General features: G+C 53.6%; 8 protein-coding genes across 8 annotated transcripts; 3 read left to right on the forward strand and 5 right to left on the reverse strand.

The window, feature by feature from the left end:
- Positions 1-496: 496 nt before the first annotated feature.
- On the reverse strand, positions 497-1,425 carry J4E87_001600 (uncharacterized protein; the record flags this gene model as incomplete). The annotated part of the gene is made up of 3 exons (XM_049373242.1): positions 497-882; positions 939-1,046; positions 1,098-1,425. The coding sequence occupies 3 exons, from the start codon at positions 1,423-1,425 to the stop codon at positions 497-499; spliced, it is 822 nt and encodes a 273-aa protein (XP_049236612.1).
- A 1,284-nt stretch (positions 1,426-2,709) lies between these two features.
- On the reverse strand, positions 2,710-3,569 carry J4E87_001601 (uncharacterized protein; the record flags this gene model as incomplete). Its single annotated transcript, XM_049373243.1, has 2 exons — positions 2,710-3,017; positions 3,092-3,569. 2 exons carry the CDS (start codon positions 3,567-3,569, stop codon positions 2,710-2,712), a joined length of 786 nt encoding a protein of 261 aa, XP_049236613.1.
- A 56-nt stretch (positions 3,570-3,625) lies between these two features.
- Positions 3,626-8,140, forward strand: J4E87_001602 (uncharacterized protein; the record flags this gene model as incomplete). The annotated part of the gene is made up of 3 exons (XM_049373244.1): positions 3,626-3,629; positions 3,951-4,211; positions 4,281-8,140. 3 exons carry the CDS (start codon positions 3,626-3,628, stop codon positions 8,138-8,140), a joined length of 4,125 nt encoding a protein of 1,374 aa, XP_049236614.1.
- Positions 8,141-8,973: 833 nt separating this feature from the next.
- On the reverse strand, positions 8,974-9,759 carry SNF7 (ESCRT-III subunit protein snf7; the record flags this gene model as incomplete). Its single annotated transcript, XM_049373245.1, has 3 exons — positions 8,974-9,265; positions 9,322-9,526; positions 9,579-9,759. 3 exons carry the CDS (start codon positions 9,757-9,759, stop codon positions 8,974-8,976), a joined length of 678 nt encoding a protein of 225 aa, XP_049236615.1.
- A 365-nt stretch (positions 9,760-10,124) lies between these two features.
- Positions 10,125-10,536, forward strand: J4E87_001604 (uncharacterized protein; the record flags this gene model as incomplete). Its single annotated transcript, XM_049373246.1, has 2 exons — positions 10,125-10,210; positions 10,260-10,536. 2 exons carry the CDS (start codon positions 10,125-10,127, stop codon positions 10,534-10,536), a joined length of 363 nt encoding a protein of 120 aa, XP_049236616.1.
- Positions 10,537-11,954: 1,418 nt separating this feature from the next.
- J4E87_001605 (uncharacterized protein) lies at positions 11,955-13,509 on the reverse strand (the record flags this gene model as incomplete). The annotated part of the gene is made up of 3 exons (XM_049373247.1): positions 11,955-11,999; positions 12,055-12,339; positions 12,397-13,509. 3 exons carry the CDS (start codon positions 13,507-13,509, stop codon positions 11,955-11,957), a joined length of 1,443 nt encoding a protein of 480 aa, XP_049236617.1.
- A 1,224-nt stretch (positions 13,510-14,733) lies between these two features.
- Positions 14,734-16,242, reverse strand: J4E87_001606 (uncharacterized protein; the record flags this gene model as incomplete). The annotated part of the gene is made up of 4 exons (XM_049373248.1): positions 14,734-15,120; positions 15,170-15,698; positions 15,753-15,910; positions 15,961-16,242. 4 exons carry the CDS (start codon positions 16,240-16,242, stop codon positions 14,734-14,736), a joined length of 1,356 nt encoding a protein of 451 aa, XP_049236618.1.
- Positions 16,243-17,459: 1,217 nt separating this feature from the next.
- On the forward strand, positions 17,460-21,854 carry J4E87_001607 (uncharacterized protein; the record flags this gene model as incomplete). The annotated part of the gene is made up of 4 exons (XM_049373249.1): positions 17,460-17,645; positions 17,698-17,859; positions 17,907-21,540; positions 21,601-21,854. 4 exons carry the CDS (start codon positions 17,460-17,462, stop codon positions 21,852-21,854), a joined length of 4,236 nt encoding a protein of 1,411 aa, XP_049236619.1.
- Positions 21,855-23,430: the final 1,576 nt, after the last annotated feature.

The following is a 23,430-nucleotide window of genomic DNA, read 5'->3' on the forward strand; positions in this document are numbered from 1 at the left end:
ATGTGTATTATCATACTAGTGTTGAGGAATACATGGGTGTAGCACCATGTGAAGTGATCGAGCATACGTAGGCCTGATTTACTTTAGAGGTAGGTGGAATTTCGTGGGCTCTTGTGGGAAACAGCAAGGACCTCCAGGGTAAGCTGTGATACATTGTCTGGAGGCTGAACATGTCGCAAGTACCTCCCGGGCTATCGGTAATTCCACTGCTTTTTTGTTCTCAACTGGTATATCCAGTTTCTTTCTCTTGCTGCCCGGCGTAGGTTGGACGGTCTTGGATGGTTAGCCGCGTGCTTTGATGATTTCATGGGTAGGCTTCCAGGATGTTGGTGGTTGTCATAGCGATGTTCGGATTCCGCTTGCTTGTATAAGAAAGTATATATTATATATGAAGATAGAAACATCATGTCTAATGATGGACTGTTGTGATGCATGATTGACTCAAGGACCACGTAACAATGAGACTACCATTGGCATATGCTGACGTACGACTCGCTCAAAAGATCTCTTGGTCGTCATACGCCCTTACACTCTCCAACCGTTGCCTAACCATCTTGGGATCTTTGCAGACATGCTTGCTATCCCAGCCATCGCTGCCACCGTTGTGATCAGGAAACGTCGTCTCCAATCCCTCGAGAGCCATGTCTGCGCTACACATGATAGCTTGACGCATGTAGTCGAAGCAATGGATCATGTGCCAGTGGTGGTCTTCCTCGAGCTCGTGTCCGGATGTCATGCCGGAGTATACGGCAACGACGGCGTAGAGGCAGTGAAGCTGGTGGGTCATTGATGTCGTGAAGACGGTGGCGTTGGGCCAGACGATGGGGGTGGGAAGGTCGTGGTAGTTCTCTGGATCTGGGATGCTTTGGAAGCCCATGCCGACTGTGGTGGTTGTTAGTGAGGTGTTCACGATAGAGTGAAGCGTGAGAAAGTCATACCAGGCAGTAGCTCGTTCCATGCTCGAAGTACTTCTGGCTTGAAGAACTCTGATGTGTTGTATGGCGCGAATGTCTGGTTGATCTCGAACTTGGTGATTTGCGTAGGAACTGCAGTTCTGTTAGCTAATGGACTGGCCTGGACTACACAGCAAGTCTTACTATGTGGTGACCACCCGGTGATGTCGCCGCCAACATCATTTGCGCTTGTTGATCGAGCCTTCCATCTTGTGGAATCGAGCAGGCCTTGGTCTCTAGCCAAGAGACCAATGATTACGAGTTGTAGTCCTATCACCAACACCCATCGCATCGCCGCCACTAGCGGTGGGCACAATATATTCCTTCGTGATGATGTTGCTCTTCTGTGATAGTCGCCAGCTGCCCATTGCTTCTCTCCTCCAACTAAGGATTCGACCTCTGTCGATGAGTCGTCATCATGGTGATGGTCCTGTGAGTGTACATCTGCGTAATGGTGTTGTGGCTCCATCATGTCGATCGAATAGAACAAGTGACACCAGGTCAGTCGTGGAATTTGATATTAGAAACGGAAGTGAGCGCAGCTGAAGAGCCAAAGGCAGCAGCGGCCTCCGTACAGATGTACTCGCATGTCAAACGTGCCGGCCCACACCGAAACGTCGAGGCTGTCGTTCCTGGCGGCGCCTACCCTCCCCACTCATTGTAGACGCCGGCGATAGCTCGATTGGAAGTCTTAGGCGTGAGTCGAGGGCGATGAAACGGGATGTTGGAAGGGCGTATCCGTAAGCTAATCCTTGTTGCGTTAAAGCGCCGAGATGAAACCGACGATGAATCGCCAAGAGTATGAGGCCATCTCGTCTTCCGCCTCAAGCGAGGATAGGCTGAAACCCAATCCAAACATCGAGCATGAACATTCGTATTTTGTTAACTGCAGCCGACGTTGGCTTTCGTGCTTTAGAACGCGCCGTCGCCACCCTGTTCGTATCTCGAGCCCCCGTGGAAGCTTGCTGAGCGTATCAGCAGCGGTGAAGATGTCGATATGGATTCAGATGAGCCGTCCCCTTCTTTTGTGTCGAAGTACACGAATAGAGTACGTACAGGCGTTCTAAGGGACCGCCTTGTGAGCAGCGAAAGCTTGAAGAGCCAGGAAACAAAAGAGGTTGTGTCGAGGAGGTTGGTGAATCGGCTGGAAACAAAAAAGGGTTGTTCTGCAATATTGGAATGTGCGGTAAGCTACTGTGGGGGTGTGAAATATGCCAGGTCACGAATACCACACATGGAAAGCGAACCAGACGATAACTGGAACCACGGTTGTACTTCGTTCAAACTCCTACCGCATGGTGTGACAGCTGTAGCCATGTCATGTCTTGTACGACTTCACGGTAAGTATTTACCACCGCTTTCGTCGACTGCACGGCGCTGGTGTACGACAGGATTACGGATAGCGATACCATTCACGCTGTGCTACACCTACGTGCGTGCACCCGTCGTGCTCTCTTAGAGACAGTTTAACCTGATATTCTGATCTCTTACGTTTTGGAGACATGGAATGCGGGACTGCAGCGTAGTCCGTAAAAGAAGTATACTCTTATCGCATCTGCAAGTGAGTACGCAAGATACACAGTCACACGCTGCAGCAGGACACGACGCGACAGACTTCGGCGGAATATACGCAGCCTCGTAAGTATGGCTTATTCACGCATAGGTGGTCGTCGATTTCCAAAAAGTGAATGTTGGTGTTCACAAATGGAGAAAGAAGAAGCGACCACGAATCGCGGTACCGGAGAGCCATGTGGACTCAACGCTTGACACATAGATCGCTTCTGATGACCCATTTCTCTCCGTTCGTTACCTCGCGGCCTTCGTGCAGCATGCAGTCGGGGCCATGTCGATGCAGCAGCGCGAGGCCGACTTCAAGGTCGACAACGAAAGGCTCAGGTGGAGGGTCTCGGCTCTTCTTCTTAGGCGGGTCCGGGTAGAAGACAGTCTCTCCACCGATGCATCCCGTGGCCGGCGAGGTGAGGTAAATCAACAAGGTCCAGGTAGTGCGGGTCGACACAGGCGGTGATCCAGGAGTTTGAATGGTCACATTGTTGGAATCGTCGTCTGGCTCCATTAGCATTGGTTTCGTCACGACCGTCCGATGAGTTGGGCAGAGTGACCAAGTAGTCATGACGTACAGTGCTGGTCGAAGAACTGGCCTTTGGAGTACCGATAGACACGGATGTTGGGGTTGAGGCCCACCACCTCGCCGCCCCACAGCTCTTTCCGCTGCGCTTCAGTGAGGCCGAGCGCCCCTTCCTCCGCATCGGCGGTGACTAGCCTCCTTAGCCCTGTGTCGTTCCATAGTCGCTCAGCGAACGCAGGGTCATCGATTTGATAGCGGTCGTTCACTCTCACCGCGTCGCCTTTCTTCGGTTTCCCAGGCGTTGTCGTCAATGGCAACGAGGAGAGGAAAGACACGTAGGCTTTGCATAGCGAAGCCGTGAAGAAGTTGGGGATGGTTACAATCTGTTTTGGAAGCACCTCGTGCAGGGCAAGGTCCTCTTCTGGTACGAGTGGAGTGAGGGCAGGCCAGTTCGGGGGTTGTCTCGCTGGTTCAGATGACGCCGCCGGCCTGGCAGACGCGCCTTGTTGGGCTTTCTTCTTGGGGGGCATATTACTGTCAAGTCCTCCAGGGCCTCAGTGGCGGGACTGGCAGGTAATTCTCACGTATGGGTTGCTTTGAGGGTCCTGCGATTGGCCTGGGTCGCGGTTCTGGGTGGAAACTTTCAGTGCTTGGCTCTTTCCCTACCAAAAAGTGACAGCCAAATGTGCCGGAACGGGCTCACCTTTGATGACCTGATCTGAGGCTCCCGTCTGTCTTGTAGAGGTGCCCTCTCCCTCTTGTGCACTCTCTCCTAGCCTTGCTACTGCCTGCACCGCTACCGCTACCGCCCGCTCTTGCTGCACCCAGAACGAATGTACTGACAATGGATTCACCAGGTGAGACAGCAGACGATCTGCCAATATCGCGACACTCGTCTTTCAGTTTTGAAGAATATTTCGAGGAGCTATCAATGGAACGGGCTCGAGAGTTGAGTTCATCTTTCGCATCGGCGCCGTCGGACCTTGATGCGGAGATGGGCGGCCAAGACCCACGTGCAGCAGGATTAGGCCCGGCGCAAGCCTCTCATGGGCAGCCTCGACCGACATCCTCCGAAGACACCAACCCGCTGCGACAGCACGACGCAGACCCTTTCCTATCGGCAGACGCATTCAGCTACAGCTTTGTCGCGCCCTCCAACGATTGCTTCCCTCGTATGTATTGCGCGACACCGCGACGCGGTTTGCTGGGCGAAAAAGAAGCGCGCCGCTAACCATGTGCAGAGGACGGCATCTTTGACCTCCATTCCGTGAACTTCTTCCAGTACCCTTCCACCTACAACTACGCATTTCCCAACGAAGATGGCGGCGGCAGTATGGCCGTAGCCCCTTCCAACGAGCTTCTACACCATGTCAGCCCCCAATATGACACCCCCGACGCCCTTGCCTCGCCTGCTCCCGACAAGCGCATTCCCGACATGGCAGCCGCGACCAGCGATGCGTCGGCCATGCCTGCCCTCGGCGGCGAGAATCCACCGGCCAACCACGACCTGATGGACAACAACCTCACCAACGGACTGCGCCTTCTCGACACCCCCATCGACTTTGCGCAGTCTAACAACCTAAATGGCGCCGACATGAGCGGCATGCCCATGGACATGAATTCCGCCTATCCACCCATGGAGTCCTTCGGCATGATGCCGCCCACCACCACCAATGAGCGCCTCACAGCCTTTGCGCGTCTGCGCTTCGATGACGGCTCCTACTACATGCACACCTACCAGATCACCCTGGGCCGCAACCTCGATCTCGCGCATAGAGACATGAAGCGCCTCATCAAGGCCGAGGCACTACACAAGAAGGGTCACGTCAAGGCCGCCAACGAACACCTGCATGGCTTGGACGAGGTCAACGGGAAGAAGGACAAAAAGAAGAAGAAGAAAGGCGATCGGCGTGGTGCTCGCAGTGTCATCTCCGAGAAGGGTGGCATTCTCAGCGCACCCATCGAGTCGATGCCCATGGAATACCAGCAGCGTCGCCAGAGCAATGCATCGCACTCTCTCAGCTCAAATTCACACCCCACGGGCGAGTCAGGCGAGGAGAAACCTGCCGAACGCGCGCCGCAGGACATGATCATGCAAGCCTTCCCCGAAGTGCCTGCCCAGTTCGACGGCCATGTCCCCGAAGACCCGAACGACTGTCCGTTCGTACCTATACATCCACAGCAGATCATGGCCAAGACAGGCTCCCTGGGGCCCAAGGGCATATCACGAGAGCATGCCAAGATCTTCTTTGATTTCGACGCAGGCCATTTCTGCATCAAAGTGCTGGGCAACAACGGCTTGCACCACGAAGGCGAGTTCTACCCTCGGGGAGAGACTATACCTTTGGACCATGGCGATCATCTGCAGCTCGGCGCTGTGAATATACACTTCTTCCTCCCCGACGTTGCCCTCACGGAGCAGCAACGCCACCGCCAGGAGTCGGGCTCACGTCCCATGAGTTTTTCTTTCGAGAATGGAAATGGTCAACTGGAAAGCGATGAGCACATCAGCTCCGAGAGCGAAGACCAGCAGAGCGTCAACCCACGACATGTCTACTACCACCATCCTGTCAGCGACAGCGACGACGACGATGGCCTCGCTGATGAGGAAATGGACGACTACGAGGAGCCCGCTCCAAAACCTCGCCAGAAGACAAGTCTCAAGCTTAAAATCAAGAACTTGCCTCCCGCTCCTTCGAAGGAGAGCAAAAAGGCGCACAAGAGGAAGCATCAGCACCGCGAACTCACGCCTGAAGAGCCGCCAACAAAGAAAGTCAAGCTCAAAGTCAAGGATACAGCGAAGCTCAAAGAGGCGATTCGGGAGTCCGCGAAGGAGCCCAAGGTCCAGAAAGAGCGCAGAGAACCGAAGGAACCGAAGGAACCCAAAGAGAAGGAAGTGGCTGTACCTGAGGAGCCCAAGAAGCCTAAGGAACCCAAGGAGCCTAAAGAAAAGGGCAAAGCTCCAGCCAAGACCCCCGCGAAGGCACCTATTAAATCTGAGACGCCAGTCGAGGAGCCCGTCAAGGACATTCCCGCGGCTCCAAAGCCCGAACAACCAAGCAAGCCTCCGCCGAACGATACTGCACCGGTACTACGCAAGCCACACGAAGGCGAACTTGAAGCCGGAGGAGATATCGATGGCCTTATTACAGAAGAGATGGCCATCCAGCACAACTTGCCACGAAACCTGATTGGACATGTTGTCGAGAAGCGCAAAGGGCCTGGCAGGCCACCCAAGGACGGCATCATGTCCAAGCGCCAGCGCTCGCAACTTATCAAACAAGCAAAGGATATTGAGAGGGCCAGAGCCGCTGGCATTGACCCTGCTGATATCCCAATACCGATCAGCAAGCCAAAGGCACCCAAGCGCAAGGAGTCGAACGCTGGCGACGGCGAAGACGACGCCGTCATCGAGACGACAGAACAGGGTGATGGTGGCTTGTCTGGCCTCCACAAGCAGGCGAAACCAATCAGACCACCTCGAACTCCTTCGCCTGAGATGCGCATCGAAGACTACTCCGAAGAACAGCTTCAGCGCCCCACGGCCAACTATGTCGTCTTGATTCATGAGGCAATCTCGTCGTCCCCGACGGGCCAGATGAACCTTCAATCCATCTATACTTATATAGAGCGCAAGTATCCCTGGTACAAGTTCAAGACTACGACAAGCGGCTGGCAATCGAGTGTACGTCACAACCTCGGTCAGCATGATGCGTTCATGAAGGGCGACAAAGAGGGCAAGGGGTACCTCTGGAGGATCAATCCCGAAGTTTCGATCGAAAAGGAGCGCAGGAAGAGGCAAGCCAGTCCTCCGCTCAACCATGCACCGCGACCACCCTACTACCAGCCACCCAACGGTTACCAGCCGTACCCTCAGCCTGGGTACGGATACCACCCAGGCATGCCTCATGCGATGCCACAGCCACCTCCCAGACTGCCGCCTAGCCTTTCGCAGCCTCGCTTACCACCCAGCATGACTCGCAACGAAGGTAACTCAGCTGCGTCGGCCACGCCCCAGAACGCGCCCCATCCCTCGCCTTACGCGTCTCCGTGGGGCGGCGGTGGTAATACAGCTGGAAGTCCACCCGCCCCGAACCCTCCACGACCGTATCCGCAGCCTAACCCGCAGGCTCCACCAGCATCTTCAGCAGCTGGTTCAAGTGGTCAATATGGCGTTCTCTATCCCACGGCCGCCCCACAACAGTCGCCGTACAGCGGACCCTCGGCACCGAGCCCTTACGGTGGGCCATATGCCAATGCCGGCGCCAGCCCGTATGGTCCTGGACCGACTCGTCCCTATGCAGCATATCCCCCACAGGGCCAGCAGTCGAATGCTCCTTCGGCGTCGCAGCCGCAGTCTTCGGGATCACCTTACGGCCCGCCCCCGCCTCAGCCACCCTCGCGTCAAGGTTCGACAAATGATACTGCAGCGCCTCATCCGTCTGGACGTTACCCAATCGGAGTTCATCCAGAGCTCATTCGTCAGCTTGAAGCCTATAGGAAGACTTATCTTGAGCAGTGCCTAGGCCCCGAGGAGCAAAAGAAGGTGGACAACGCGATTAGAGCTTGCGTAGACAGGACTGTACCTGAGTCGACGCTGACGGAACCGGAGCGTAAGTTGCTCATATCCATTTGCGGAGTCGAGAGCATCAACAAGTATGTCAAAAGGGCACCTGATGTCAAGGATGAAGACGAAGCAAGCACTGCAGCAGCATTTGCTGCCGCGGGTGCTGCCGCGAACACCGTGTCTCAGCAATACCAGCCTCCGCCTCAAACTGCACATCCAACAGGCAGTGCGTCTCCAGCTCCGCCTCGCGAGAATAGCGAACCGCACAAGTTTACGCCCAACATGACCGGTGCATCGCCATCTACACCCACAGCCGCTACGCCATCAACTGCGGCACCAGCGCCTCCCGTGTCCGCTATGCCTTCGCATCGCCCGAGCGTCGAGCCGATCACGCCAGTTCCCGGGTCGCCAGCCGTTCAAACGGGCACCCCGATGCGGCGCCCAATGACCGAGTTGACCGCAGACAGCACACCAGACGCGGACGAAGCGAAGAAGCCAGAAGAGAGCCAAGACGCACCCAAGAAGACTGAGTAGTGTTCCATTTTCTGGCCCTTTGCTCTTTGACAACATTCCGTTCACTATTACTGCGTTTGTCGCATGACCTTTAGCATTTGACATTCGGCGTTTCTAAGCGGCAAGCATTTTGGCTTGCCCCTCCCAACTCATTGATTATGATACCCTTGAACAGCGTAGCTTGGTTGGGGGTTCATGGTTTTTATCAAAAGTGGAATTTTTCGTCGCGTAAAGCTGTTTTTTTACGTCGATATGGGATATATGCGTTATGGTATACATGACTGTTTCGAGTAGATAGATGATAGTGTAGTAACGACCATGGTATAGGGTCGTCTCAAAAAATGAAATATGTATATACGCGTACATGTCTTTGCTCTCATTGTGTGATATGTGGAGTTTTGATGTTCAATAGCCTGACTGAGTTAGTCTTTAGTGTTTCGATTGTAGCCTGAAGACGCCTCCTAAGGGCTCCGACGCGCGTTCAGGAGTCCATTCCATCTGCATGTGTTGATGCCTGATATGAATCGAGTAGTTGCCTCATGGTATCCTCCCAGAGACCGCGGCATGCCAAGAACTCAGACGGATAGCCTCCAGAAAGCACAGCAAGTTTGTAAGTCAGAATTTCCAAATGTAGAGTATGATATTGCAAGGTATATCCCGCCTTATCTCATAGGTAGAGCAAGTGCCTCTTCACAAAATCCAAGACCCAAATGCTGCGATTATATATAGGAAAGAAGAAGCTAAAGCCCAAGATGCCGCTTCTGCTGATATCGCCGTACGCCTTGAAAACCTTCCCAGCTACGCGCAGTCGCTATGCTCGCATGGTAGCGATAACGTGAGCCGTCGCCGCGCGCCTACATGGCCATCTCGGCCTGTAGCTTCCGCAGCTCCTCCTCTTCGTCGTCCTCCTCGACCCGCTGCGGTGCCTTGATGTTGGTATTCGGCGCTTGCGGTAGCTTCTGTGACGAGGGGGCGTCGTGGATGGGCACGTTGCCTGTGTTGAGCATTTGCTCGTCGAGCTTCTCTTGTTGTAGCTCGGCGAGCTCTTCGTCCAGCTCGTCTTCGTCGATGCCGTTTGCGCCCACGCCTGAGGTGATGGCTTCGCTGATTTCTTCGCCGATTGCGTGTTGTTCGCGGAGGTCCTCCCTGCGCGTCTTGTTAGCAAGTTGGTCTGTGGGTATTTGGATGTGGGAGAGGCGTACATGACATTGTCGACTTTGTCGATGGTCAGGCCGGCGTGTATCTCCTTCATGGCCTTTCCTGCGCTCTTCATGGCTTCCATCGTCTCCTTGTTGATGTTGGCCGTCTCGATGGAGTAGATCTCTTTTTCTAGGGTCATAATCTGTGCGCTCGTTTGCTCGAGTGAGTGCTCGAACTGCTTCTTTCGCCGTAACGCTGATTTCGCGGCTGCAAGAGGCGTTAGCGACTGTGCCAGGAAGCCTGGTCCAGGTGGATATACCTTGCTTGTTGGAAGAAACAAATTTCCGTGCGAGCGCATCTTGCTCATCCATCTGGTTTTGCAGGTGCTTTTCTCTCTTGTTCAGCATCTCAAGTTGGCCTCGAAGCTGGAGGATGGCCTTCTTTGGCGCCTCCTTCTTCGCCTGGCCACCGCCAAACCAGCCCAGGCCCCAGCCGCTCATATTGAAGTTGTCTTGAGGGTTTTAGTTAGCAACTGTCGGTTGTATGGTCCTATCGGGCGCTCATGCAGGAGACTCGGAGCCTATCAGAGAGTGAGATGGCGGGGCTGCGGGGATGGTGGGTGGCTCGAACGTACTTTGTGGGAATGCGAGAGATGTTAGAGGTGCGGTAAGTGCGAGCGTTGCGCAGAGGGTTGAGTTGTTGCAGCGGCGGCGTGGTTGTGATTGAAGGGTGCCTGGCTGGTCATGAATCGGGCCTGGATGCACGAGGGTATGATGTCGTCTGCGCTAACCATGGCACGTGCATCCGTGCACTTCGGCCGCGGCTCTAGTTTCCACCGCATTCTGCGCGCCCTCCTCGACGCACAATGTCTGGCCCCGTTGCTTCGAATCTGGTGCTGCTGAGTGACTTGCCCGCATGTGCGCAGGGCACCAAAGTCCGCTTTCTGGGCTGGTACTTGGAGTGAAAGCCACAGCTGCCACAGACACTGACTGCGCCGCAGCATCGATGAGTACGTCACTAAGACCGCGACACTGCGGCTCAAGCACAACTATCCGATATCTGATCCGCCCGTCATCGCGAATCTCGATATCGAACATGTGCTCGAGCGAATCAAGGAACTCAACGTAGACGTGGGGACGTGGCTCAATATCATCGGCTATGTCGAGCGCAGGAAGGAGAAGGGCGTCTTCGTACAAGCCGTCACCGTCTGGAACGCTGGCAACGTCGACCTCAAGGCGTATGAGAAAGCAGTCGAGGCGCGCAAAGCTGCTGCTTGAAGAGAAATTGGGCTGCAAATGCTTTCGCAGTACCATTACAAGGACGCCGTCCCCTGATCGGAAGCATTACAAGCCTCCAGGGAGAAAGCCGTCCCACAGTGCTTACCGTTAGCTAGTGAAAGAACGCGAGTTTCACCGAGACACGCCACAATTAACAGCTCTAACATACTGGCGATCACTTCGAATGTCTTCAAGGACTTTTGCCAATGATATTGCTATATAGAGGGTTGTATTATTGCTAGAGTGCCACCCGGGCGCCTACACCAACGACGAAATCGTCAATATGGCGGAAGAAAGCTTCCCTGACGTCTACAAGGCGCTCCTCGATGTCGACGACATGCCCTAGGAGCGACCTGACTACGACCGGGTTAGGTTCTTCTCGCCCTCCCTCATCCTTGGTCATATTGTCGTCGACGACTAGCGGATTCTTGGTATCGAACTGCATAGAACCAGCACCTTATCCTATCTTTATCCCATACCAAATTCGTAACAACACAACGAACATACCACTCATACCTCCAACGCTTCCATCCCCCAAGTCCTGCTCCGAAGCATCCATCCCCCATCTACCACAACCCACCCACAACCCCTACCACCACCCCACCAACAAGCAAACCACTCGTCAAACCCATATTCATATCTATCCTCCCAGCAGCCGAGGTGTGGTAGTGGTACATGGATGCGTAAGAAGCAAGGGCACCGGCCGCCCCAAATGAGAAGAATCTGGGCTCGAGCGAGTGGCGGGGTACCGGACGAGCGTGTACCATTGATACCATGAGGGAGCAAAGTAGCCCGATGAGCATGAGGGTTGTGAGACTTGTGGTGGTGAACATCGTGATGGTGTGAGTAGTGGAATTTGAGCTTTGGTGGCTTGCGAAAGGAAGGTGAGGTATTCTCTGGTGGAAACGCGAGGTGTTCTGAGGTCGTCTGACAAGGTATCTGATGCTATCGTTGTCAAGTTTTGATGGTGTTAAGCACGGTTGACGTTGGTAGACTTCTGGTGATGGAGTTGGTTGGAGAAGGAGGAAATAAAAAACTGAGGCGTTTCGACTTTATACTGCTGCGATGAGAACACTTTGTAGAACAATTTGTATGGAGTAATCACAGGGTTCAGAGCAGATTATGAATCTCTAATGTTTCGACCCATTGTAAGGAGGCAATACTGGGTAGCTACCACCTACGTAATGTGGTAGCGAGCGTGTAATGGGAGCAGACCCGCACAAAACCGGTCACGTACAGCACTAGTCCCAAAGGCAGCATCCATGAGTCAATTAGAGCGCAATTAGGCCTGGCGACATGATGAGAGCAGAGCGAGAGCAATGAACTGGATACTTGGAGAAATGCTCACAAAAGCCATTTTCAAAGTTCTCTGTCATTCCACCTTACCAATTTCGGCTACTGTGAGTAAGATCCATTGCCTACATATTGACATGATCCAGAATGACCTCTAAGGGCCTCTTGTCCTACACCACCGTTAGCACTTAAATCCAATCATCCCATCCCCGACATAAAACTTACCCAAAGGATATAAGTACACTGCTCACCCCAATCCCACCTATCCCGCTCATCCTTAAGCCTAATATCGAAACTCCACACCAGCCTCGCAAGAATAAGACGCATCTCCGACCAGGCAAAGCTGACGCCCACGCACTTGTGTCTGCCCACTAGGAAAGGGTGGAACACGTCCATGTCGTCTTCGTGATACGACTTTGGGTCCAGAAACCTCTCCGGCATAAAGGAGTTAGGGTTGCGGAAGTTGTAGGATTGGCGATAGGCGGAGAATTGGTTGAAGGCTACGTAGGTCTGTTGAGGGGATGTTAGTCAAGAAGCAGTAGTTGTAGGAGTATGTGAGGAGCTTACTCCTTCAGGAACCCATTTATCGCACACCATGTCGCCGCCTGCAGGTGCGATACGTGGGACTCCGATGACGACGGGAGGGTTGAGGCGCATGCCCTCTGAAATGACTGCGTTGAGGTATGTCAGGTTGCCTGTTGTTGCCACTGTGATATCGCTCTCTTTCTGGAAAGTCTCCCTGATCTCTGCGGTGAGTCGATGCAGAACACCCTTGTGCTGTACCAGGGATCTGACGATAGCAGTCAGGGCACTAGCTGAAGTCTCACTCCCGGCGAAGGCGAGTACGAGCAGGTTTATGCCCCACTCAGGGCCTGTAAAGGGGTCTTTCATGTCGCTGTACTTCTTGGTCGGCGTTACCCAATCCGGACGCTCCGTATCCATCGCTATTCTCTTGCGAGCCTGTTCAAAGCTCATCTTCCGGTGTTCCATGCTCCTTTGCAAGATGCGCTTTGGAATGATGTAGCGGAGCAGCTTGTCAATCGGCGGATACATGTTGGTCGATTGGATCAAAGCAAGCCCTTTGCCGAAGTCTTGGGAAATGTCGACCCAGGCATGCGCTTTGCCGTTTGCAACACAGTTCCAGGACTCGCCATATGTGAAGTCGCCGGATATGTCAAAGGTCAGATAGTTTAGCCACTTTTCAAGATCGATGGTCTTCCTTTTCTTGAGCTGTGTCATGAAGAGGTCGACATAGCTCTCAATGATCGGTGCCTGTTCCTTCAGGATCTTCTCTGAGAAGCCATTCGCAAACGCTCGTTTGTATCTCGCATGGTCTCCTTCATGCCAGTTTACGATGGAGTTTGGATCTGTTGGGGCCTGCTTCTTGAATGAAGTGCGGTTACGCTCGAATGGTAGATGGCCAGGCCGGGTGACGTAGATTTCTTTCAACGCACGGCTGCTGGCATATGAGAGCTCGTTGGGAGCGACACGCACGACAGGTCCATATTTGGTGTGGAACTCAGTAAGTCGTTTGTGGATCTCGCCACGGTGTGTTGAGACGACATGCGGGATGCGGAAGGCTCGCCAGAGTAGTGGACCGGGGTAGTGGCGGAGCGGATGGAGGAACGCGTTGTAGAAGCCATACACAAACGCGGACTTTGCATGGTCAGTGCTGGACATGAACAACCCTGATGCTGGGGGACTCACAATCAAGACAAGCAATACGCTTGCTACTATCGGATGCGCCCCGCTCGGTAACAACGACGACAACGGGAAGCCAAGCGCAGGGCGATCGCTTGTGTCTGCCATCGCAAGGTCTGCACGAAGCCGGACAGCTTAAGTTTAGTCTTTGATTGTAATTCTGCTCGGCGCTTTCATTGCGATAGAAAGTATCGCAGTTGGTGATGGTATATACTACTCGTGGTCGTGGGGAACGCGTAGTGCCCGTCTTAGTTCCCGGCTTACCACCTCGGAGCCCCGATTTGACCTTCCCTCTTTCGAACATTAACTTTCGTGATGAACGATACGCCCTCGGGTGATAGATCTAATAGCCCGCGTGACTTCTTTGACAAGTTGGAGATCGATCGATGTCAGAGAAGGAGATCTTACATTGTGTGTACAATTGAGGTGTTCATCAAGAGTCTTAGAAAGATCTAACTGTGGAACGGACAACTGTCTACGACTCTGCCCTTTTGAACTTCGGATTTATTGCGATATTGCTGCAAAGGACGTGTGCGAGATGAGTGTTCAATTTATGCGGGTGATACAACTTTCATCCTGTCCAAGGAAACAATCAAATGTGTACCTGCAAGCAAAAATGCGTATACGAAAGCGGATAGTCCTGAGGCCTACATTGCCATCGCATCTATTCGGAATCCAATACCCTGTTGCTAACGGCCGTAAGATGGAATAGAACTCCTCAGCCCCGTTCAACTCCTCCCTGCATGGAGTGTTTAGCTTTCCCTAGCCGTGAGCTTGGATGTGCTTCTAGTCTTGTGATGCCGCGAGTAAGCACTCACTTCAAGTACTTCGACAGGGACAAGAAATACCTCAGGCGGGGAAGATAAGGATGTACGAATGAACGGCTGAAAGGTGGCATGCTCTACGCTGATCCAGCATGAGACGGTGCAGGTTTGGCGATGCCGAATTACTGCCTATACCACCGGCAAAACAGTGTCTATCATGGTCACCATCAGCATTGTACGAAGTACGAAATACGAAAGATGAGTATTTGGTATTTGATGCTAGTAGAAAGTCAACAACAACAAGCCTTCAAGGCGAAAACCTCCGACCTTACATTTGATGAAGATGGTCCCGACATCCAGCAGGGACCTTACAGAATTCCCCATAACCTCTATATACTTGCCTAGATCCACTATCTAATAGAAAACGCGTCTTGTCCCACTATTGTACTTCGCTGTTCCACCTCCTCGGCTGAGGTGGTAAGCCGTTGGCTGATGGACCCCGACTACCCGGTCTGCTACCCGGACCGTCTACAGATGGCGCTGGTCGCATAGGTAGGTTCATGACATTGGAACTGCTCGATGTCCGTGTGGGGTATGAAGGTCGTCGTGGTGCTGGTTCGGGGTCACCATTGGCAACTCTTTGCCTGGGGTCGCTGGATTCACGCTTGTGGGGAGGGGATCGCTCGCGGAGCTTCTCTTTGATGTCCGCTGCGGGAGCGGTTGGGGCGAGATGGGATTTGCGCTTGTTGTGCTCGATCATGGATATGGCCCATGCTTCGAGGTTGACCGGAGTGCGCTTTGCGGCTTGGAGGAAGGCATCGTGGTCCTGCTATGATTAGTACACTCCAGACCTGAATTGGGCTAGGACAACTTACGTATAGCTCCTTGGGAGTTGGTCGCTCCGCTGGATCCTTCATCAAACACTTCGCAATCATGTCCTCCAGAATGGATGGGAAGGCGTCGCTCTTTGGTAGCTTGGGTGAAGGTTCCAACACAATTTGCTGCAAGAGATCCAGAATACCTTGAGGACCTCCAGCTTCGTCATCATCCGCGCTTCCGGAGAATGGGAACTTGCCAATGGCCAGTTCCATGAGCGTCAGACCAACACTCCATACATCCGACTTGACGGTGTAGGGAGAACCTTGTATCCGCTCCGGTGCCATGTATGTGCCTGTTCCTACGAAAGTCTCGGCAATAGACCCCTCGAGTTCACTTGAGACACCAAAGTCACACAGCTTGATGTTTCCTTTTGAGTTGACGAGGATGTTTGAGGGTTTGAGGTCGCGATGCATGATACGGTGGGCGCTGTAAAGGTAGGCGAGGCCGCCGAGCACGGCTTCTGAAATCTTTCCGAGAACGTCGACGCGGACGGGTCCGAATGATCGTGAGACCCAGTCAAGCGACCTGGCATGCAAGTTAGCAACTCGCATCCTGCAGCATGAAACAGCTTGCACCTACCCCACGTCCATGTACTCCATGCACATGATGACATCGCCGGAAGGATTTTGGAAGGCGCCATAGAAGTCGACAATGTAGGGTGAGTTGCAGTCGTGCATGATTCGGAGTTCTCGCACGATTCGTTTCCGGACTTCGTTCTTGGCCTCGACGTGGATAACCTGCCCTTGTCAGTCTCGTCGTGCCGTACACGTCCTGGTCTGCCACTCACCTTCCGCGCCATGATGACCTTGGTAGCAGCATGCTGCACCTTGCTGACTGTTCCTCCATTTCCGTGACCCAATTCGCGCAGCACTATCAGGTCCTCGGCCTTTAGGTCCAGCTGGAACTCAACACCAATCTCCAGGGTATCCTGCTTTTCGTCGTTGGCTCGAGCGCCGGGTATTTGGGCGTCCCCGGCGGAAGGTGCGGGTTTGGGGGCAGGAGCGCTGAGGGCGAGACCCTTGACGTTCTTCCTCTTCATCGTCTTCTGCTTGAAGGACGACTCGGCCATCTTGAAGGTTTGCGCCGGGCGCTGCTGTCGTGTGGGTGAGGGTGGACGGGTGCAGCAACTGCGAGGCGAAGGCTACTCTGCGAAGAATACAGAGCCCAAGTGTGTAGGAGGCCGGGTGCTGGCTGTGGTTTCGAGTTTGCCGCCCGACGCTGGGTCGACGATGGTACGCCAATGACGGAAATAGCCCAAAGGAGGACAGCGTCTATTGGTTTGTCCGTTTCCGGGCGCCTGACGAGAAAATGTGCAGGTGAGCGAATGCAGGGACCGATTGGAATGGCGATGGCAGTGAATGGAGGGCAGTGTCTCGGGCGTTGTTGACAGCAAACCGGCTCAGGAGAGGTCGTGGTCGTGTCAGTATCCAGCGCGAGTGGGGCGCGCTGGTGGGGTTGCGGTAGCGTCCAACGTCTGTAACTGAGTCTGCGAGGCTGCAGAGGATGCAAATGAGCAGCAAGGTAGCTCTGTCTTCGAGAGAAAGAGAGCTGTCAAATACTCACGCTCTCCAAGGGATGAGTCTTTGATAAGTCTGTATACACTATACGATGCCTTGTTCAGGAGGTTTCAGAGTCGCATGGTTCCTCGTCGCCATGCTTCACCTGCTTCTAGCGCAGAACTTCAAAGCGCGTATCTCGAATGCGGCCATGTGCCTGGCGTACAGACCAATCCAACGTCGACCGTTTGACATGCCAATCACTTCCACGAAATACATTTCAAAGAACCGCATGGCGTGACCGTTGCCTTGGAGATGTTGGCTTGTAAGTCTGGTGGTGATGATTAATCTGTGCATTGGAGCTTGAGTCGTCGCTGCATCCCTAGTATATCTAAGCTTAATCCTTCTCAAACACGTCCTCAGTACATGACTAGATACATGTAGAGAACGAGGCTAGGGAAGCCCACGTGTTTGATGCCCGTAGCTGTAGCATGCTGTTCCAAGTCGGGTATGGTCAACTTTTGTTGATGGTATCCGCCTAGCGCGTATCAGGCTATCACGTGACGGGCGTCAGTGCGGCCGAAAGTTAACGCGGCCGATGGATGCGCGAACCTTTGAGAGAGGCTACTTCTGCCCTCCTTCTCTCCTTTACCTCCATTGCGCCCGAATCTCCCTCCCGCTGAATCGCCACAGCACGATAACCTCTTTGCCGCAAAGAGCTCGCCGAAATCGCCCATCGCGCTCCATCACCAGAACCATCAGTCCACGCGTTGTCCTTGTTTGAATCACCATGGCGGAGTTCTTCGACACAATCGCCGACGTAGGCAGCGACGAGGAGGAGGATGAGGACTTTGATGGCGAGGCTGGCGAGGCTGGCGACGCCGTTGAACCCAGGCCGAAGAAGACAAATGGCACCAATGGCATCGACGACTCCAGCGAGGAGGAAGATGACGACGACGAAGATCGGCTGCGACAGGTAAGCTTGGCCGTACTGGCTGGGGTATCTGCAGATGCTAATGGACATATAGGAAGGTGAAGGCTTCATCGCAGACGAGGACGAAGAAGACGAGGTCGCGGAGCGCAAACGTCGGCGCAGGAAGAGGAAGAAGGACCGTCACGAGGAAGAAGCCCTAGATGACGAGGATCTCGACCTGATCGGTGTCGAGGTTGAGCGCCCGGCAGAAGAACAGGTAAGGCATACCTTGCTGAAGCGTGGGCACCGCTAACTTAGGGGAAGTCGAGGTTCAAGCGCCTGAAGCGTGGCCACAAGGAGCGCGTCAAGTCCCGCGGCGTGGACGACATCTTCTCCGACGACGAAGTAAACGAAGACTACGACGAGCCGCGCGGGCGCCTTGGCGACGAATTCGACGACTTTATTGAGGACGACAAGTTCGAAGACGAGATCGAAGACGACCGCGACGTCACACAACCAGGCATAAACCTGATCACAAAGGGACTGCAAGCTGCAGGTCTGGACGAGGGAGCAGAAGAAGACTACAGGGCTGCCTTTGGTGATGGCACAGATTACGACTGGGCGCTGGAGATGCAAGAAGCGGAAGAGGACGAGCAAGCTGGTGAAGGCCGTGAGCTTCAACTCAAGGATGTCTTCGAGCCATCGCAACTACAGGAGCGCATGCTTACGGATGAGGACAACGTCATCCGCGAGACCGACATTCCCGAGCGACTGCAGCTAGCCCGGAGATCCTTCAAGGAGATCGAGCTCACGCCAGAAGACATGCAAGCACGCTTGACAGAAGAGGCCACCTGGATCAGCAATATGCTGTGGCCAAAGAAGGGCCTCCCCCGCTACTTCCTGCAACCTTTCGAGAAGGCTGTGCGCAAGGTCCTGGAGTTTATCAATCTCGAAGACTACGAAGTGCCCTTCATCTTCAACCACCGCAAAGACTACCTTATCCACGCCCCAAGCGATAACGACGATTACGACGACATAGACAACCCGCCGCCCATGGATGCGCGACCAGAGCGCTTGCTGAACCAGGCCGATCTGTGGGAAGTATTCGAATTCGACCTCAAGTTCAGGGCCTTTGCAGAGAAACGCGACGCCCTCAAGCAAAACTACGAGAATCTGAAGAGTGTATACTCTGACATCACCGATCCCGAGATCGAGGAGTTGGCAGCCAAGGCCATTACTATTGAAGAAATCCAGGAACTTCAAGATTACCTGCACTACAAGTATTCGCAAGAGATCAACGAGGTCCGACAAGAAGTGAACGGAACACAGAAGCGTGCCAACAACGCGCGCAGTTTCTTCGATAAGCTGAGGGGCGGTAAAGCCAATCAACTCGTCAAAGCGATCGGCATCACACCTGAGGACTTTGCAAAGAAGATTGATGGGTCGAACCGAGGCGCGCATACAATTGAGGACCCGCCATACAAGGTTGAAGAGCTCGCCGACCAGATGGCTGACGCTCCAGAGACTGGCGCCACTCTTCTCAGGTCTACGAAGCTCTTGTATGTTCAGGATTTGCAAATGTGCTCACGCCTCCGTCGATACTTGCGTGGTAGCTTCTACCAGAACGCCCAGATCGACTGCATTCGCACTGACAAGGGCATGCGAAAGATTACAGAGGACCACCTCTACTACGAATTCAAGTACCTACGTGGCGTCACATTTTCGGATCTTCAAGGTCGACCGGACCTCTTTTTGAAGATGTTGAAGGCCGAGGCGGAAGGTCTTGTACAGGTCCGAATCTCCATGGGCAACTACAGGAACTTCAAGATAAAGCTTGAGGAAAAGATCATCTCCGAAGGTGTCAGTGAAGTCTCTGACACTTGGAACGCCCTTCGTAAGGAACTGCTCGGCGCGGCGCTAGACAAGCTACAGGTTGTCATCGCCAACGGTGTCAAAGAAACTCTGCGTGCTCGATGTGAGGATGAACTCGCCGCATCAGCAAGAGAGAACTACTACAACAAGCTTGATCAAGCGCCCTACAAGCTGAAGAGTGCACCTCTCGGATCTGTACCCAACGTTCTCTGCCTGACCAACGGTAAAGGCCAACGTGGAGACGCGATCATGTGGGCCTACGTCGAGAACGATGGGCGGGTACTTGAGCACGGCCGTTTGGTGGAGATGCGCCTTGGAAATGCGGAGCGCGGTATTCCTGAAGGCCAGGACATCGACAAGTTTGTCGACGTGATTCAGCGCCGCCGACCAGACGTGATCGGTGTCTCTGGCTTCTCGGTCGAGACACGCAAACTGTACAAGGACCTTCAGGAAATCATCGGCCAGCGAGGCCTGACTGGCCCAGCGTACGAGGACGAGGACACCGGTGAAGAGAGGAACGAGCCACTGGAGGTGATCTTGGTCAACGATGAGGTCGCTCGTCTCTATCATACGAGTGGCCGGGCTATCGCCGAGTTCCCCAAGTATCCCGCGCTAACAAGGTACTGTGTTGCTCTCGGACGGTACCTGCAAAATCCATTGGCGGAATACGCATCACTCGGCAAAGATATCGTTTCGATACCTTTCATCCCCAACCAAACCTTGATCCCACAAGAGAAGCTCCTAGACCGCCTAGAAACCGCGATGGTGGATATGGTCAACCTCGTGGGTATCGACCTACCGGAGACGTACGACGATAAATACCTCTCAAAGTTGATTCCTTACGTGTGTGGTCTGGGTCCTCGTAAGGCCGATCGCTTGATCAAGGCCATTCAGGCCAACAGCGATGAGATTCTGTCACGGTTCGATCTCCTTGGTGTGTCTGAGTCTAGGGACCTCAAGGCAGCCATGGGTCCCAAAGTCTTCCAGAATTGCGCCAGTTTCCTTTACATCCCCTACGATTCAACAGAAGAGTCCTCCGACTACTTGGACTACACCCGTGTACATCCAGAAGATTACGATCTTGCCAGGAAGATGGTCGCTGACGCCCTTAACATGGACGAAGAGGATGTTAAGGCCGAGACTGACGAAGGTGGACCCAGTGCCGTTGTTAGGAAGATGGTGCGGGAGGAGACCACCGATCTGGTCAACGACCTAGCTCTGGAAGACTACGCTGCGGAGATTGAACGGAACTTCGGTCAGCGGAAGCGCGCAACACTCGAGACTATTCGCGCTGAGCTCGACAACCCTTACGAGGAGATCCGACAGATCTTTGCGCTGCTGTCTGGTGCTGAGCTGTTCACAATGTTGACTGGTGAGACGGAGGAGACACTTTATGAGGGTATGGTCGTACCCGTTACCATCAGGCGAACATTCCCAGACCACATCGAGGTCAAGCTGGAATGCGGCATCGAAGGTGGCGTCTCTGAATCAGAGTTCCCAGAGGGTGTTGGCAGTGGCGGTCAAGAACCTCGCCACGTCTACCAGAGTCATCAGATCGTGCGCGCACGTATCGTCTACCTCAACCGCAAGGCTCTCACCGCACAACTGTCGCTCCGGGATGATCTCATCCGAGCGCCAGAGAAGAAGCCCTATAACCGCGCAGCTGGTGAGTGGGATGACGCACAAGAAGCTCAGGACAAGAAGGCTGCCGAGAAGGAGAAAGAAGTTGCGTCCGGTCGGCCCAACCGTGTCGTCAACCACCCTCTGTTCTTCGCTTTCAACACCATGCAAGCCGAAGAGTACCTCGGCGGTAAGGAGACCGGTGACTTGGTCATTCGTCCATCCTCGAAGGGTTTCGACCATCTAGTCGTCACATGGAAAGTATCCAACAACGCCTACCAGCATCTCGACGTTCTCGAGATGAACAAGGCAAACCAATTTTCGCTCGGAAAGCAGCTCAAGATTGGAAAGCACACATACTCCGATCTCGACGAGTTGATCGTCAACCACGTCGAGGCTATGGCACGCAAGGTCACAGAGATTACACGAGACGAGCGCTTCCAACCTGGTACACGAGAAGATACTGGTAAGTCGATCACACTATTTACCTTATGAATTCTAGAGACACAACCTAACCCTCTCACAGAGAAATGGCTAGAGAACTACTGCGAAGCCAACCCTTCACGTTCCATGTACGCCTTCTGCAGCATGCCCAAGTACCCTGGCCACTTCTGGATCTGCTTCCAGATGAGCGCCCGCGGACCCAAGGGAGCCTGGGGCATCAAGGTCGTCCCCAACGCATTCGAACTCCACAAGAACGTCTACCCCGATATGCTGGCGCTCAAGAACGGCTTCAAGCTGTTGATCAGCACGGCTAGCAAAGCGCAACCCAGGCGCTGAAGGAACAAAAGGATTCGTTGACAGGCTATTCCGGGGTCGCGACGGAATTTGGGGTCCTGAAGCGCTTCGAGAACGTGTATTGGTAGTTCTTGGCTCGCGGTTCTCTTTTTTTGGTATTCGTTCTCTTCACATCAGTCATCATGGGATCATTGCATAGCCCTGTCTTGAAAGGGCCAACTAAAAGAATTACTACTCATAATACGGCGCTCTTTGGGAGGTTTCCCAGTGTGTAGAGATATCATAAATTGGCATTTTGTTCTTCCCAATCTCCGTGCAATCCATGTGAATGCACGCGTATCGTCTGTCGTAAAGTCGGTCGTCCGTTTGGTATCGATGTTTTGACACTGTTGTATGTAGACCTTCTCTACTCACGGAAACCCAGGAGATTCACCCCTAGGCTAATCTTACTACCTGACGAACCCACGCACCTTATTTAAATGGGAAAAGGTAAATACAATGAAGCCTACGTTGCTCTCAGGTCTCTTATTTTGCGACCTTTTTGATACTAGTAAAGGGCTACACCAGACTTTGACACCTTTTCGGAGATACCCACTGGCTTATATACCCATCGTAACGCTCTTAGATTACCTACTTTGCATACATTCATTATAATGTAGTCCGCAGGCCCGTCCAAAATTCCCCTTACATGCGGTACACGCAGAAATCCACTCAACGCCAACACTCCCACCCGCCCACAAAATCAACACCAAGGACACGTACTCCTACTAGATCGCCCCTCCAACCGGTGACACTCCACTCCACTCCACTATCCCGCCCATCCCGCCCATTCTCACGATCTCCACATCGGTCATGTTCCTCCGTCCCGCATCCCTAGACCTCAAGATCTTCCGGTGAGAACACCTACTCGCAATAGTCTGATCTTCCCTCCCGTATGCACGTACGCATGCAAGCTAGCTCTGCTGGGCCGGCCGATCTAGATCTACACGCCACAGAAGGACACTTGGCGGAGTTGACTCCGCGAAACGGGTTATATTTCGTGTGGGTAGCTTGGCGTGTTTACGGTTGGCGGTGGTGCTGGTGGCTGGGCTGGTTTAGTCGAGGCGCGGCGGTGCTGTGGTGAGTCGTGGCTCAGAGGGCGAAAAGGCTGGATTCGTTATTGTGAGATGATGGGGAACTTTTGCTTGGTGAAGAAGTCTTGCGCAGTTGTGAAGTACCGAGCAGGGAAGCTCTGAGGGAATGGATGGATGGATGGACGTGTGTTACTGGGAAGACGTTGCCAAGTGTTCATGACGTTGCGTCACTTCAAAGTATACGACATCATTTGTGTCCTGAACTTTATATAGGATGGTAACATGGAACAGTCACAGAGTGGCAAGCTGGCACAAAAGTATGAAGATGGAGATCATTCAATTAAAACTATAAACAGAGGCAAAGACGAACCCGTCCTTGTCCTCACCAGCTTCTCACTGGCCTTGGGGGTATAAACTTTCTCCTCCCCTTTCCGCAAATGATGAAAAAAAAAATGTTCAGAGAACAGTGGGCCCTCTCTCATAAGATCAGGACGTAGTTTCCGGGTATCAAGATTTTACTTTTATGTGTGTTGATGACCGGAGGT

Source organism: Alternaria ethzedia (assembly GCF_023757985.1).
Source record: "Alternaria ethzedia strain BMP 0044 chromosome Unknown scaffold_3, whole genome shotgun sequence".
Lineage (NCBI taxonomy): Eukaryota > Fungi > Ascomycota > Dothideomycetes > Pleosporales > Pleosporaceae > Alternaria > Alternaria ethzedia.